At 35.7% G+C, this 16,912-nt stretch overlaps 1 protein-coding gene across 7 annotated transcripts in view; it reads left to right on the top strand.

The window, feature by feature from the left end:
- Positions 1–9,324, top strand: part of huwe1 (HECT, UBA and WWE domain containing E3 ubiquitin protein ligase 1) — a 76,308-nt gene extending 66,984 nt beyond the window's left edge. For all 7 annotated transcript variants that reach the window (XM_056448910.1, XM_056448907.1, XM_056448908.1 and 4 more), the window contains 7 exons: positions 1,761–1,901; positions 2,022–2,309; positions 2,400–2,505; positions 3,367–3,484; positions 3,575–3,756; positions 5,236–5,426; positions 8,311–9,324. In XM_056448910.1, the coding sequence (XP_056304885.1) occupies positions 1,761–1,901; positions 2,022–2,309; positions 2,400–2,505; positions 3,367–3,484; positions 3,575–3,756; positions 5,236–5,426; positions 8,311–8,413 (1,129 nt within the window). In that variant the 3' untranslated portion in view covers positions 8,414–9,324. The remainder of the gene's footprint in view (positions 1–1,760; positions 1,902–2,021; positions 2,310–2,399; positions 2,506–3,366; positions 3,485–3,574; positions 3,757–5,235; positions 5,427–8,310) is intronic.
- The last annotated feature ends 7,588 nt before the right edge of the window (positions 9,325–16,912 follow it).

The raw sequence follows: 16,912 nt of genomic DNA, 5'->3' as shown, positions 1-16,912 counted from the left end.
CTGCTTACACGTACATGGGCAATGTCTGTGCCACGTGGTAGAAAAAAAATTGTGTCACTTGAATCATGCAGTGTAAATGCAGCTTTTGTTTGGGATGCCAATTAAGAACATTTTACTTTATAATATTTTTAACTTTAGTTATATTTCACCCCAAAAACAAGCAGAATATATAAAAATTATGCTAAAGGATAAAATAAATACAATTGCAAAATAAAAAACCTAATATTATTAATAATATTACTCCTAAATATTAAGAAACAAATTTAAAGATTCTCCATTGGTGCCATAAACATTATATAAACATATATTTGTGAAGAAATACAAAAATACTATTGATATTTTTTGTATTACCTTGATTTTTACTTTAATACTAATGATAAATAAATATATTGAACATATTTATTTTTATATATTTCATTTGGTACTGAGAGTTTGTGGAAAATGTGCCTAAACAACGTCTAAACAATTGACTTTATGAAAATAAAAGAAAATGTATAATAATTCAAAGATATTTTCATGATTTGTATTTATTTTACAGAGCTCGAAATTGCGACCGTTTCAGTCACATTTCCCTGAAATTTTGTGTTTATTATTTTGTCTATGCAACCTCAAAATATATTTGGTAGCATTTGTGCGAGTGTATAAATTGTTGCCGTGTGGTCAGTTTTCACTGCAAAATGTTCACACAGCATGCGCATATTTAGGAGACATTCACACAGAATGCATTTTTGCACAAAAAAACGCCAAACACAGCGCTCAGGAATGGTTTAAAACAGTCGTCATGTCAACTTGCTGCAGTGAACAAATCACGCAATGCTTGCCCCGCCTTCAAGTTCCTCTTATTGGCCCACTGCTCTAGAAAAGAACGTGAATAGATTGGTTAATGACAGGGAGCTACAACCATGAAAATGTAAAGGTCTGGATACGAGAGAATGAAAAAAACACTGACAGATTTTGTTTTAGAAACCACCTAAAATTGCAAATAATGGCACATCTTATTAGTGATCATGTGGTGAATGTTAATACACTTTTCGATGAGTGGATCAAAGACTTCCAGTGGGTTAAAGTCCGCTATGAAAAAATTATTAAAGCATTCACTGTAGAGTCGTTGCGACCGAGTTTTCAGGTAACAGCACTTGCCACATCTACACATTTTAACCACTAAATTTATTTAATCTTTCATTTAATCATCAAAGTTCTGTCAGTCGTGCAACTGGCACTGCGTTCACAATCGCAAAAGAGATGGCATTCACTGAGATGAAACTAATATTGCCGTACCTAAAAAGACTGTTACTGCTATTAAGATGACATATGCAAATAATAAGTAATATGTCAATATCATTTGTGCAATATCAGACACCACCTGCGAGAACAGCAAAGTTATTACCGTTAGCTCGGTTCATCTCATTCTCGTCAAGCAGCATGTGCAGGGCCGGTGGGCTCATGCAGATTTTTTTTGTTTGTTTGTTTTGATTAGTGTTGATTTCAAATGCTATAAATCTGTTAATATAAAACTTGTAGAGACTGTGCTCGGACTGTGTGACAATTTTGGCTGGTGCGACAAAATTTTTGAAGTTAGGAGAACAGCGGTGCTACCAAGCAAAAAGGTTCATTTCGAGCCCTGCTTTGTTTTTTGGGAGGGGTAAAAGTTACAAACGTTTTTAAATGATCATTATTACCATTTCATTTAGAGATTTTGTATTTCCTTTTCTCTCTCCTGGCCTTTTAAATGTTTCCTCTAATAAGTGTGTCTCTCTCAGGTATTTCCGTCAGGAGCTGGAGCGTCTGGATGAAGGCTTGAGAAAAGAGGATATGGCCGTCCATGTGAGGAGAGATCACGTCTTTGAAGATTCCTACAGAGAGCTGCACCGCAAGAGCCCAGAAGACATGAAGAACAGACTGTAAATCTCATGCTTTCTCGCTTTGACATTTTCACATAAACATGGCATTATTTCACAGATAACGGCAACAGCAGGGCAGTCATTTGTTCCCTTTTTCAATCTGATGCTCTTTCTCTATAGGTATATAGTATTTGAAGGAGAGGAGGGTCAGGATGCAGGCGGGCTGTTAAGAGAGTGGTATATGATCATCTCCAGAGAAATGTTCAACCCCATGTATGCCCTGTTCCGCACCTCTCCTGGCGATCGGGTCACCTATACCATCAACCCCTCATCCCACTGCAACCCCAACCATCTCAGCTACTTCAAGTTTGTTGGACGTGTGGTGGCCAAAGCAGTCTATGACAACAGGCTATTAGAGTGTTACTTTACACGCAGCTTCTACAAGCACATCCTGGGCAAGAGCGTCAGGTACCAGCAGGGATCATTGCCATTCGCCTCATTTAGATTTTATATATGTGTTATATATATAAAGAATGAGTAATTTTTTGTGTGTAACAGGTATACAGACATGGAAAGCGAAGACTATCCCTTTTTCCAAGGTCTGGTTTATTTGTTGGAGAATGATGTGTCGACTCTGGGCTATGAGCTGACATTCAGCACAGAGGTATAGAATGCATTTTCATACCATTTGCACCTCCTTATTGTGTTGTTGTGTATTGCTGTATTGTGAAGTAGCCCATTGTAATTTACAATATTTAGCCAATCCTCATTTGAGATTATACCACTTTCCTTATCCCATTTTTCTTTAATGTACAGAGATTAATCCCCTCGTAGATCTATCAATGATTTATAGAATTTAGGTATAGTTTTTAACATTGGTTCAACCATATAAGCTGAGGAGAATAATTTAACTAGAGCACTGTTATTTGTATCATCATCAGGGTCTTTTTTTATGTTTTGATGGCAATGTTGCCGGAACTGAAGATATCTAGAGAAGTCTTTGGAGTCTAAAGCATATGACATTTTTGCACAAATAATTTATTGGTTGCACAATAATGTTAGTTTTTTTTTTTACATTCCTAAACATGACAAAACAAACTGTAATTGCTTGGTTTACATGTTTATCCAGACCTTTTGCCATCAATGCTATTCCCATCTTTGCTCCAGTAAACACTTGATTAAATAAAACTCGATAAAAGGAAAAATAAGAAGTTTATCTGTATTTATTGACGGTACACCATTGACTAACTTTTTTTAAAAATTCAGTATGAAGCTTAATAGTTTTATCTATGTATTTTTTAAAAATCTGCTGGCTTCATAAATTATTTGTTAAATAATATTGAAAAATTATCGATACCATACAATATGAAACCTATCATGGTAATCTTTTTTTGCTGTATCAGCCAGCTCTAAATTTCACAAAAATACGAATGACTTTTTAAATATAATTTACAATACGAGTTTCCTTGTAACGTTTTCATATAAAGAGATGTGTGATGATCTCTTCTTCATGTTATATTCACAGGTCCAAGAGTTTGGCGTTTGTGAAGTGAGAGATCTGAAGGCCAACGGTGCCAACATCCTTGTCACAGAAGAGAATAAGAAGGAATATGTGCATCTGGTCTGCCAGATGAAGATGACAGGTGAGTGCACACTCCAATAAACGTCACTGCTCCTAAAGAGGATGGAGCTTTGAGAATCTGTCAGGAAGCTGAAACATCTCTGTTTCTCAGGTGCAATCCGTAAACAGCTGGCTGCATTCCTCGAGGGCTTTTATGAGATCATCCCCAAGAGACTGATCTCCATCTTCACTGAGCAAGAGCTGGAGCTGCTCATCTCCGGCCTGCCCACCATCGACATCGATGACCTCAAGGCCAATACTGAATACCATAAATATCAGTCCAGTTCTATTCAGGTGTGTACACACAATAGGATGACATGGGGGAAAATGGGATGACATGAAATAAAATATTTAATTGTTTATTTTTTATTACTGTTGTCTTCATTTTAGCACATAAGTCTGAAGGTTTCATGATCTTTGCTTCAATATTAGTGAAAGTAATTTCACGTTATCAGTTTTTCTGCTACCAGACAGGCAAGGAAAAGGATAGGGTTGATAGCTTTTACAAATGAACAACTGAAATTAAAACACACATTACCTAAAGCGCAGCTCTCCGTGTCACCCACCCTAGTCACCGCTACCAAACCGACCAGTCACAAAGCTTGTGCTACGTGTCGTGACGTGTAGTTAAATTTTTTTTGGAGAGGTACGTGGATATGCGAAGGCTGTGCCGGACCGTATGTGTGCGCTTGGCAGAAGTATAATATCAGAATAATATAAGTGTAAATCATAATGTAATGTGTAAATTAGCCTTGACAGAGGGAGGTCACGTGACTCCACATATGGTAGGGAAAGTAATTGAAAAAATTAAGCTGGAAAAAGTAGACCGATCATAAATTCTCAATTTCGATTACTTTTCGATTAATCTCCCAACCCTACTCTGAAGTTAGCATCGCTCTTTTTCTAGTTGTTTATTTATTATTGCATAACATGGGTCTGACATATGTAGGATTCTTATACATTATTGAGAAATTCACAAATGAACCCTAATGAAATGAAAACCTAAATTCCTGATCGGAAGTAAAAACAAAACAAAAACTAAATTTAATGTATAAACTGCACCACAAATGTCAGTGTTACCATTTTTTTGTGAATTAAGATGTAGATCAGTTTTTGCTATTTAGTCATAATGACACTCTTATGGTAATTTTTTTTGTTTAAAGGTAAAATGTATTACAATGATTTTTCTTTTTATTTCGGCTGTTTTGCTGTTTTAATTTTCAATGCTTGCTATTCTGAAGGTTAACTGATATAGTTATATCACGCAGTCACTCCATAAACAAAGCTAAACAGATTGCCTAACATATGCTCAACTTTGTGGGAGTTCCTCTTCTCAGTATGCTCCAAAATAAACAATATAAGAGTATAAAGCTAACAGCGATATTGTGTTTGTGAGCATCCTCTACACAATGAATACTGTATATTTTGCTTTTAGGCAGTAGCTTACTATACCATATTACTGAATGAAGCTTTATAAAGGCGGTATTAATCCCACAGGACTGCCTCTGTCTTTTTCACATTTAGTAGAATTGTGTGTATCAAAGGTTTGTGTTGTGTGAATTTTTTATAAAATTTCACCATTTACTCCGTCTATGTATTATGTTATGCCTGTTTTTACGAATGGTGGTGATCATGTTTCCTCTGACGCAGATCAATATTCAGATCAGTAATTAAATGTAATGTTGTGGTTTCGGTGACCCTAATATCTTAATACCAAAACATCTGGCTATTCTCTAGATGGCTTTAATTTTCTGTCGTTCCTTCTCTGCGCAGATCCAGTGGTTCTGGCGTGCTTTACGATCCTTCGACCAGGCTGACAGGGCCAAATTTCTGCAGTTTGTTACGGGCACTTCCAAGGTGCCACTGCAGGGCTTTGCTGCACTGGAGGGAATGAACGGTATTCAGAAGTTCCAGATCCACCGAGATGACCGCTCCACTGACCGCCTGCCCTCTGCGCACACTTGGTAAATGCTCATATATTAATGAAATGCCTTTTAAAACAAACAATTCAAGTGTTTACATGTAATGCATTTAGAAGTTTCATAATGCATGATGTGTAGTGTGCAACAGTCAGATTCCGGAGGTTAAAACCCCATTCACTTTCTCCACAGGAAATCTTTAAAGGTCCCATGAAATGAAAATAAAGTTTTAGTTTTAGATGTTAGTATCAGTATTGTTAGTTTTTAAGATTTCCATAAGCTAGTGTGCTCCAGAACAGTGACAATTTACATTTGGAAGATAAAAACGAGTAAAGCTTGTAGTTTTTCACTTTCGCCTAAATGGATCAACGGATTTATTTCACCACACATTTCAGTTTCTCATCAAATCATAACCAATCAAATGCTCTCTTGTATCTGACATGCCCCGCCTTCTTCAAGATGCTTCTCTTTTGCTTTTCATTTGATGCACTTGAGCTCAACCACTCTCACTGGCAAGGCGGTGATGAAACAAAATGCTTTTGGCTTCAAAGCACTTCATGGGACCTTTGAAGACCTGGTTAAATAATTATATGTGCCTTTACTGAATGCATATATGCCTTTACTGAATGCATATATGCCTTTACTTTGCTAGTAGAACTTGTTAAAAAAATAATAATAAAAATTCCTCCAATCAGAGTCACACTGATCAAAGCAGGTCTAAAAGAGGTTTAGCTTCACCCACCCATAAAGCGCCATATAGGCAAAATTATACTATATACATATAGTATAATTTTGTTCTAATTTAAGTTCTTTTTTTTTTTTTTTTTTTTTTTTTTTTTTTTTTTTAACAGAGTAAAGAAATTTTTCACTATATTTATCTTTAAGTATTTGTTTGTTTGGCTGAAAAAAAATACTACTTGTTGTAAAAACTGTGCAGTTGAATAATATTAGCCACCTAATAATATTCAAACAAACCACTGTTTTCCAATTACTTGCCTAATTAGCCGAACTTGCCTAATTATGCTAGTTAAGCATTTAAATTGCAATTTTAAGCTGAATACTATTATTTTGCAAAATAACAAATAGGGCTGCACGTTAATGGAAAAAAACTAATATTGCAATATTTTCATTCACTGCGATAAATATTGCGATATAAATGCTATTTCAGCAGATGACTTGAATAGCTTGTAAAGAATTCATCATTTTAGATTAATTGGGATAATTCTGTAGGGGAGTGTATCTGCATAAAATATGAATTTAAAAAAATATATACGCAAAGTTAAATACAACAGAGAAAAATGCAAATAAACAATGATTTTTGATTTTCTGGCAAGTTAAACAGTATTTAAAAGCAGAAATTAAATAATAATAATAATAATAATAATAACACTATATAAATAATTTACTCAATTAAAACAATACAATGTACAATTAATCTTTAAGCTACAAACGTTTCTTTTAATGTGCCCAAAATGGCTTAAGGTTAAACTATGAAATTACTCAACTGTTGTTAACTGTAGTGTCTGCTCAACTATAATCCAGACTACATTGCAGATCACTGCGATGTGATTATTGCGGATTCGCACATTGCAATATCGATGCTGAAACGATATATTGTGCAGCCCTAATAACAAGTATTTTTGTGCTGTCGTCATGGCAAAGACAAAATTAAGATTATAATTTCGCAAGATAGTTAATTATTTTGTCTTCATCTGTATGGTTAAAACAAAAAAGTACACAACCCCTAAAGTCTTTTATAAATGTTATATTGTGATTTGTTCTCTTCTTTCAAATCTTTTTTAAAGGGCACCTATTTTACTGCTTTTTCAAGGTTTAAGATAAGTCATTTGTGTCTCCAGAATGTGTCTTTAAAGTTTCAGCTCAAAATACCTATCAGATTATTTATTATACCTTTCTTTATATTGGATATTTGAGCTTTTAGGGCATTGTAGCTATTTTTGTTGCCTGTGCCTGTAATGCAAATGAGCTATTTCTCCCCGCCCACTATTCCTACGTTCATGTCAGAGCCATCTGCTTGTTAAGTGTGACTTTCCGGGTCCAAGCGCACTGTCAAACTGTATGGGGAGACTCATCAAATGGTAATAATAAACGTTTACAAAGCGATGCATTACTTTAGAAAATCATGATTGCTATATATATGATGGCCAGAAAGCGATTCATTTTATATACATCTTTTGTCTATAATGCAGCAAGTTCAGAAACTGTTGTGTACACAATGATTTTATATAAAATTCACTTTAATGTGTGATACTAAAAAGGAGTCATAAACATTTTCTCTGTTCAAATGAGTAGCGGCTTGGACTCAGAAACAGTATTCCAAACGTCACCAATACGTCACGACTTAACAAGCGGATAGTGTTCACTCACTATTGCTCTGATGGGTGTACCATTAACCGTCTCCTGCTGCATCTCACGCATAAGCAGCACGGTGACAGACAAGAATGAAGCAGATATCTCTGACTACAGTAAGAACTTTCTACGTTACTATGGAGACATGTTGATACATGGCTGTCAATCAATTTGGTGAGGGTGGAAACTGCATTCCTACATCACTTAGTGGTCTGCCTCAAAATGGGAGGGTTTTGGATCCTATTTTTAACATCAGAAAATTTGAAAAAAAGAGACTTCTTGTGTTTCTATCACTCCAGTATGATCGTGAATACACTATACCTACACACAGTTCTGTCTAAGCAACTTATAAAAGTTCATTTTCATCATAGGTGCCCTTTAATGAAAAAAAACAAATATCAATGGAAAAATTATTGCTGGAGCTAGTGCTGCTAAATAAAAAGTTTGCAGCCACCAATGCCCTTCACTAAAAACTGGTTGTAATTGTATAGGAACCATGATTTTATGGCAAAAAAAATATTTCTGTGCACATTTGACCTCTGTCTGTCTCTGATTGCAGCTTTAACCAGTTGGACCTCCCGGCGTACGAGAGCTACGAGAAGTTAAGACACATGCTGCTGCTGGCCATTCAGGAATGTTCTGAAGGCTTCGGACTGGCCTAAAGACTTTCCTAAACCCACACACAGATGTAGACTTACACGTCGTTAACTTATGACACACATGCATATTCACACTATCATACATACGGCCAAGACCTACGTCTAATCCACATAAAACAAAGAAAAGGACGGAGTGACAGATGCGTTGACATTGCCTACTACACACAGAGCCTCTCATTGACACACCGAACTGTATTTGGTATATGTGTGTGTCTCACTTCCCTATTAAAATTACAGAGCCCGAGAGAGGATACACAGAGGATATCTGCGGACTAATATAAAAGACATTTTCTCCATTTAGTTTGGTTTCTCTGTACAAAAGGTTTGGGAGTTTATTATGTTTAATCTTTTTTGTTCTTCTCTGGCTGTTTAAAAACAAACAAACGAAAAAAAATGAAGCAGAGGGCAGTTTTGTGTGTGTAAAGAGGAGGGGAAAAAGTTGATTGTCCTCTGTTGCTAATGTGTGACCTCACTAGCTTTGCAAATGGGAACTTTAATTTAGGGGAGGGGGAGAACATGAAATACGGATTTGGTGAAATCGCAGACGTGCAGGGATTTTCAGAACGGGGACATTTTTAGGCAACTTTTGTGGTATTTTTGGAGAGGAACACACGGATTTGCGAAGTGAAGGACTGAGACGTTGAACCGCGGGTGTTCAGACGCGTGCGGTTATTACCCAACTGCTGATGCAGCCTCTCAGCAGCTAATCAGAACGTAAATTGCTACATAAATAAATGCATAAAATGAGCCCACTGTGTCCTCTAGAGTTGTTTCAATGTATGCCTTACACATTTGCACTAACAGGAGCAAATATCATTTATATGTTAAGAAAAATATACTGATGGAGGTCCATGGAAACTAACTTGACACATGCTGTGGGGTCCAAGTATTAAAAGCTCTATTCTTCATCCTGAGTTATGTATGAGGAATTCTGTCCAGTTATTGACCGCCTGCATGAATCTCACGTTTATTGCTTTCTAGGATTTATTTATCGCCATTCATTTTTTAGATGGGCTTTTTTAGCCTTTGTTCTTGCCCTCTTTTTTTTTTGCATGCGAGCTGGTGTGAAGTGTAATGAGTGTCTGAGACCATCTGGAGCTTCCAGTAATGTTCATGCTGGGCGTCAGTGCTGCTGGGATACAGTTCATCACGCCTGCTTTGTCCTCCTCACCCGACAGCAGGAGTCCACTTGACTAGACTGAACATCTCTCTGCATAAAGAGCTGGACCAAAGGTGAGAGGGGATGGTGGAGCTGTTATCATTGTCTGCCTTTTGAGATGTTTATTTCATTTGAACGACCCGGATGTCACTGTTATGCAGTCTTGGAAGATAACTTATTTTTTCTCTCCACATATAGGTCTGATTTGTAGCCCAGACAGCAAAGGAAATGATGCACATGCTAAACTGCTTTATTTGCTTTTTAATTTTATCTAATCGTTTTGCCAGATAAACACGTCTAATACGGCGTAATACTTTGAAAGTGGATCAAAGGATTTCATCAAAGTTGTCCTAAAACCAGAACATGTTTTGAGCTTCTTCAAATATTGACTACTGTAATTGGCTAATTAGGTGCGACTTTATAATTATTTTCCTTTCAGGCTGGCCAGCAGGGGGAGTGCAGGTGATCTTAACTCTTAATGAAACTCTACAACATGGGACTCAAACTCATAGGCTGTTTCTCAATTCTAAGAACGATGAGAACGGTCTAGCCAAGTTACCTCTTTAGAATGAACTCGGGAGACTGAGAACAGAGAGCGCGTCCTGTGAGAAATGAGATGTTGTGTTCTACCCGGGTTTTCCCTGATGGTCACATAACCTTCACGCGTTTTTAATGGAAAATTATTTAAACATTACAGCATTCATACATCAATTAGTTTTTTCCCCTTTTCACAATATATACTATGCATAAAGACCTTATAAATATAGTTTGCACAATACAAAAAGCTAATTTTAATACGAATTGCAGCAAATAAAGACCCTTAATGTGTTTACGCCTTTATAAAGATTTCCATGGTGATGTTTACTCTCACCGTCTCACTCTGAACTTTAATGATAAATCTATATAAAATGCTGTGCTTTCCACCTCCTTTATTCAACCGCAATAACTTCTGGGACTTCTCGAGCGAGTTTTGTGCTCAAGTCTGCTTTGATTCATCCTCGATATTAAGAACACATCAAGTAACTTTCACACGTCCTCCGTTCTTGCGGGCTTGAGTTTTGGAACTGAACTTTGGCGGTTGATGACGTTACATGAGAACTCAAGATCACTGAAGAATGCATATTGAGAAACAGCCGTATAAAGGAGTGTAGCTCTGCATGTTTTGCTCCAAACCTAATCGGACACAGCTGATCCATCTAATCAAGGTGTTCAAGACTACTAAAAGAGAATATTAAGCAGGTACGGGTTGGAGCTAAAATCTGCAGAGCTTTGGCCCTTCAGGAATTGAGTTTGAGACCACTGCTTTGCAACAAGGTTCATGTAATAAACAATGTATCGGTAAAATGCACCCATTACCCTCCTAGTGCTTGCTAAATCTATATGCGCTTTTCGCATTCAGGGTAATTTGAAGCCAAAGGACGATGTAAAAAAGTATTACATATTTTCCAACTTAAAATCAGAATGAGTGCATAATATTATCATTTATATTATTTATATTTAGTTTTGAACGTATTTGAACCATTTCTACCATGTCATTTTTGCATTTACCTTAATTAGTCATTTAAAAAAACAATTATAAGTTTCAAATTACTCACAAACCGCACAAAGTTGTTGGTAAGTTATTTTATTTCAACAAACAATTTAAACTTGCCTATTTTAATTTTTGTTAGTTTATAACAATTGAGTTTAACAACACGAAACAACTTTTAGGGGAAAAAAAGTATTTGTCAACATGTATATATCAAAAGACATGCATAAATATGTTTATCGACAAAAAACGGTCTCAAATTTGTTAAGAAACTTGTCAATAGACTAAATAATGTTGCTAGTTTTTTTTGACGCTAATAAAACGTTCCTTTGCCTCAGTCGAAAGTTATTTGAACACAAAATGAGTAAATGTTTTTAAAAACGGTTACATCTTTTAAGTGTAATAAATCTGAAAAACAATTTCTTTTAACAATAAAATTATTTTTAATGTCTTAAAAAATGCTTTAAAAATACTTCAGTTTTTGTCAAATAATGAATGAAACCTTTGTTGCAAGGTATTACCCAACAATTTAATTATTTTATAATCATTCAAAACTTTCTATCAGGACAAAAATAATAACTATAATATACTTAAATATTATATTAATATTATACTTATTAATTAAATTAATAATATACAGTTTCATGGTGTTTGATTAAACTCCTTTTTCTGCATGTACTGTAAGTGCATTGACTTCCCTCATCAATAAAGCAGCCAATAGTTTTAATCAATAACTCTGATGAAGTGAAGAAAGCATTCTGTGCAGGTATTCTAAACAAAGATGCACAGTTTTAGCAATGTTTTTTAGTTTTAAAGAGTATCATAAATACTGATTGAGATTCTTGAGAAATGTCTAGTGAAACATAAGGGTCAGTTCATTAATGAAGTATGTTTTTTGAGAGGAAGCCAGAGCACTTTTAGTTTAGTGCAGAGTGTGCGTAAATCAGCTCCAATATTGACTCTCCTGGAGAAATGATATGGAGGAAAATAAATGGACTGCTTCATTTTTCAGGCTGGCTGAAAAGGCAATTAACTTCACGCTCTTAAATGAGAACGTATATTCTAACCTTGAGTAGTGCTGGTGATAATTTCCTGTCCTCTCTGTCCCATTTAATGCTATTATATTAAGCTGTGAAAAGCTTCATTGTAAGATCTAGCAAATCATATTGTTTGCAGAGGATGTTGCAATTAGGTTTAGGCTATTATGCTTATGTAATGACATTATCAGTGACTGTGTTTATGGGAAACAATTAGGAGATTTAAATAAATGTGCTTATACCTTTGAGCATGTTTCTCAATGATAAAAGGAGCCCTTTGAAATTAAATGTTGATGTGGTTAAAGGGATAGTTCACCCAAAAATAAGTTGTCACGATTTACTCACCAGTTACTTGTTCCAAACCAGTTTTGAGTTGTTTCTATTTCTGTTAAACACAAAACAAGATTTATTGAAGAATGTTGTAGACCTGTAACCACTGACATCAATAGTTTTTTTTTCCTACTATGGATGCCATTGATTACAGGTTTCCAAGCTTTCTCAATATACAGGGATCCCAAAGACTGTGGAATTTCTAGAAGGTCTATTCTAAATATTGAAGTCAGGGTATTTTATATATTTTAAGTCATGAAATATCAGGGAATTAATCATTTTACATTTGACTTTCCACTTTTACTTTTTTCTATACCATGTTTTTTTCCCTTCACATATTTTACTTTTATTATGGTTAGACTCAGTGTCAAGCAATCCCTCCTGGATTTTGCAGGTAAAATGTATAATTATTGTAGCCTAAAAGCACTTTTTTTGTTGCAATTCAACTTTATTTGTGGCATTTATTAGATTAATTTGCTTTCAAAATATCCATATTTTATTTTTTATTTAATTTACATATTACTTTTTAAGTCTTGTTCAAATAGACTTTGGCTGAATGTGCATAGCAATGTCACTTGACACATCTAAATCCGGTCACACATACCTAAGAAGCGCAACGCTGTGCTGTCTATACTGTAACAAAATTCTGGCTTCCACACAATTCCTTCGTGTTGTCCCAACACAAATCAATTAAAGTTTACTTAAGTTTTTGATTAATTTAAGTAGATTGAACAAAGAACAATTACACTACCTGACAAAAGTTGTCGTCGATCCCAGTTGTAAGAGCAACAAATACTAAATTGATTTCTAGTTGATCCTTTGGAAAAGTGGCAGAAGGTAGATTTTTCAAATGGATCATCTGTTGAACTGCATCCCAATCATCACAAATACCTATTGGAACCAGCATAAACCCAATATTCTCATAGAAATCAGCCAAGTTTGGTGAAGAAATAAAATTATGGTTTGGGGTTACATTCAGTATGGGGGCATGCAAGAAATCTGCAGAGTGGATGGCAACATCAACAGCCTGAGGTATCAAGACATTTGTGCTGTCCATTACATTACAAACCACAGGAGAGGGCAAATTCTTCAGCAGAATAGCACTCCTCATACTTCAGTCTCCACATCAAAGTTCCTGAAAGAAAAGAAGGTCATAGTGCTCAAGAACTGGCCAGCCCAGTCACCAGTCATGAATATTATTGAGCATGTCTGGGGTAAGATGGAGAAGGCATTGAAGATGAATCCAAAAAATCTTGATGCCCCTTGGGAGTCCTGCAAGAACGCTTTCTTTGCCATTCCAGTTGACTTTATTAAGTTATATGAATCATTGCAGAGATGTATGAATGCAGTCCTCCAAGCTCATGGAAGTCAGACACAATATTCATTCTTTTTCCACTGCACCATGACTTTATATTCTATACTGTACATTATTTATGTTAAGTGACAACTAGAACTTATTATTTGTTGTTCCTAAAACTTGGATAGGCGGCAAGACTTTTGTCAGGTAGCGTAAGTTGCCTTCCCCTCAAAAAAAAAAACTCCAGAATTGTGTTGATTCATCTCATTTTAAAGAAGTTTGAATAAGCAGCAATTTCTTATATTTTTTACAGTGTACAAACAACAGATGAGCACTTCTACACACATATAATGTTATTTGATATAAACCAATGCAGGTGGCACAGAAGAAATTTGAACAGTGTCCTGGCAGGCCAAAATCTAAGGGAATTCTAAGGCAATTAAGAACATTGCGAACTCCTTTTGAATTATTTGTTTTAGCGTAAATTTAACTATCTCAGAATCACAATTCTGTATGGACTGCTTAGTATGTTATAAGTCATAGACATTCAGCTTTTTACTCAGTGAAAGTCAAGGAATATGACATTTGGCTTAGAGTGTGAACCCTGAATATGTAATCTTTTGTGTTCACCTAAAGAATGAAATTCAAACAGGTTTTGAACAAGAGGAGAATGAATAAATGATGACGGATTTTACATTTTTGGGTCAACTATCCCTTGAAATTACCTCTCACATTTTTTGTAATCTGTCACATTTCAAGTGGACGTTACAATCTATCCCATTGGAGAAGCGCGCTAGCGCCCTTTCAAATATTTTGCCACCTTTTGTTCTTCTGCTTGACTTGCTTTTCATCAGTCTGGAAATGGATTGGGAGTCTGTGCTCAAGTCAGAGGCTGAGAAAAGCTCTTTCCAGAAGCGCAGACAGCACTGCAGCTCGCATGACCTCATAGTCAAATTATCTTATGAACAGACTCTGCATTCTAGCAGTGCCATTATAAATCATCAAGCTCTGGCTTCCTCCTTGCTGTCTTCATCTCTGCTCTCCGCTTCCCTTTATCTTCATCTCTCTCACTCATTTCCAGAGCCTGTTTCTTGTGTCGGTGCATGATAACCCGAGAGAGAGAGACTGCTTAACGTCATAGCTTGTCCCACTTTAAATCCTTAGAAGTCAAGTGAAACGAATGTGGTAAAACACCAAATACTGAATTAATGAAGCGGTCTGTTCATTTTAGCAGATCTGAAACATCCCGCAGATGGTAGCGGTGACATTTTTGTGCCAGAGAGGTCGTGTGTAAATGCATGTTCCAACATGGGACCACTCTTGGGGTCGCTGGTGTAGCTGGGTTATTTTGCGGCTGCTAATTGATTAATTGAATTCATTTAGTGGATGTGAGGTCATTCGGATGGTTTGACCTGATGTTAATCACCAAGTAATTGAAGGGTAATGATGGAGGCAGAGCTCAGCTTGTGGCTTCTTTCCAAGTCATAAATTATTGACAGACCAAAATTCCAAATTAGTTAAATGTTATATTACCATTAGCTGAAAGTTAGCGGTTGACTGCAGTGGGATGAAGAGTTTTGGTTTCGTTTGTTTTTATGTACATATACACACACAGGGTGTTGGCCTTGAAAGGTCTTAGATTTGCTGAAATATTGTGTTGTAGGTTTTAAATCGTTTTAATCAGGGGTCTGTTCTTCATTCGTAGATTTACTCAATTAGCTGAATTTGGTTATTGACAATTTGACATGATCCTGGATCGATTTGTTCTTCAAAACTCATAGCAACAAGTCTAGTAGCTCAAACCTGTTTGGGAGCAGGCTTATTTCATATAAACAAGATTAGATCAGGTCTTTTCAAGCAAAGGTAATACTAAAAGAATGTACCAAATGTGACATTTTCTTATAGTAGTAATTATATACACTTAGAAAAATTGTAAAAAAAACAAAACGTATAGTTTAAATTAAAAAATATATAAATAAAACGAATGCAATCTGCACTCCGAAAAAAAAAAGTACAAAAACTGTCACAGGAGGGTTCTCCCCAGGGGGTTCAAAGAGAAATTTGGTTAATATGGACTTTTTAGATACAAACGTGTACTATTTAAGGTACCAAACAGCTTTAGTACAATTTGTGTACAATAGACATGCACAATATTCGACTGTTTTTTTTTTTTAAGGAATAATAATTTATGCATTCAACATATGCTTTGACAGCTAATATGACAGGGATTTGATGCCTTGCTAAAGTTGAAGACATTTACTGATATTAAAATGCTTTTTTGATGCAAAATTATTTTAAACAGCCAGTTATCCCTTACACAAACTAAGAAACTTAAATATGCCTAGGCTACTGTAATAAAGAAAATCTACTCTAAATGTAAAATTAAATAAAAAACTAAATACTCTTGACACATGAGAGTGTAAAGCCCGCAGCCCACAACAAAGGAGGAAAGTTATTGCGTGTCATATTTAACAAATATAATTCAGATGATGTCATTACGCTGTTGTGCCATCAGCCAGTCGTTGCATTGCTGATCATAATTTCGAGGATGGATAGATCAGTCCTTCACAACACACAACAATCTCTGATCATTTCGTCAAGACATTTTAATCTGATTAACTTGTTTGAAGAACCAAAGTAGCCCAAGACCAAAAAATCCAGGATCTCCCAAATCATCATAGATTATTTAAGCGAGCTATGAAGAACACACCTCAGGTATTAATTTTTCTTTGTCCATGTAAAGCTACACAATCAGGCCAACACACGATCACCAACAATACATCTCAATCTATTTACCAACAGTTTTGGGGAAAGTTACTTTTGAATATTGAGTTACTCCTCCCAAAAAGTAAGTAATTGCTTATTTAGTTACTTTTTATAGAAAGTAATGCGTTATTATTTGAGATACCTTTGCGTAACTTTTCCTTACCTGACCGAGGTTTGATCTCTTTCAGAACTGGCAGGTGTTTTTTCACCTTTTTATCGAGAAGATCTGCAATCCACTTCTTTTCTTCGATGAGTTTAAAATACCAAGAACCCTTTGAAAAAATGTAAGTCTCCGGCCTGCTGTTATTGTTTCTGACTACTAATAACAGGCGATCCGCGAATGAGTCGTTTGTTTTAACCGGATCGTATAAGTGAACCGGTCGAG

Source organism: Danio aesculapii, chromosome 23 (genome assembly GCF_903798145.1).
Source record: "Danio aesculapii chromosome 23, fDanAes4.1, whole genome shotgun sequence".
Classification (NCBI taxonomy): domain Eukaryota; kingdom Metazoa; phylum Chordata; class Actinopteri; order Cypriniformes; family Danionidae; genus Danio; species Danio aesculapii.
This window is presented reverse-complemented; position numbering and strand designations above follow the sequence as displayed.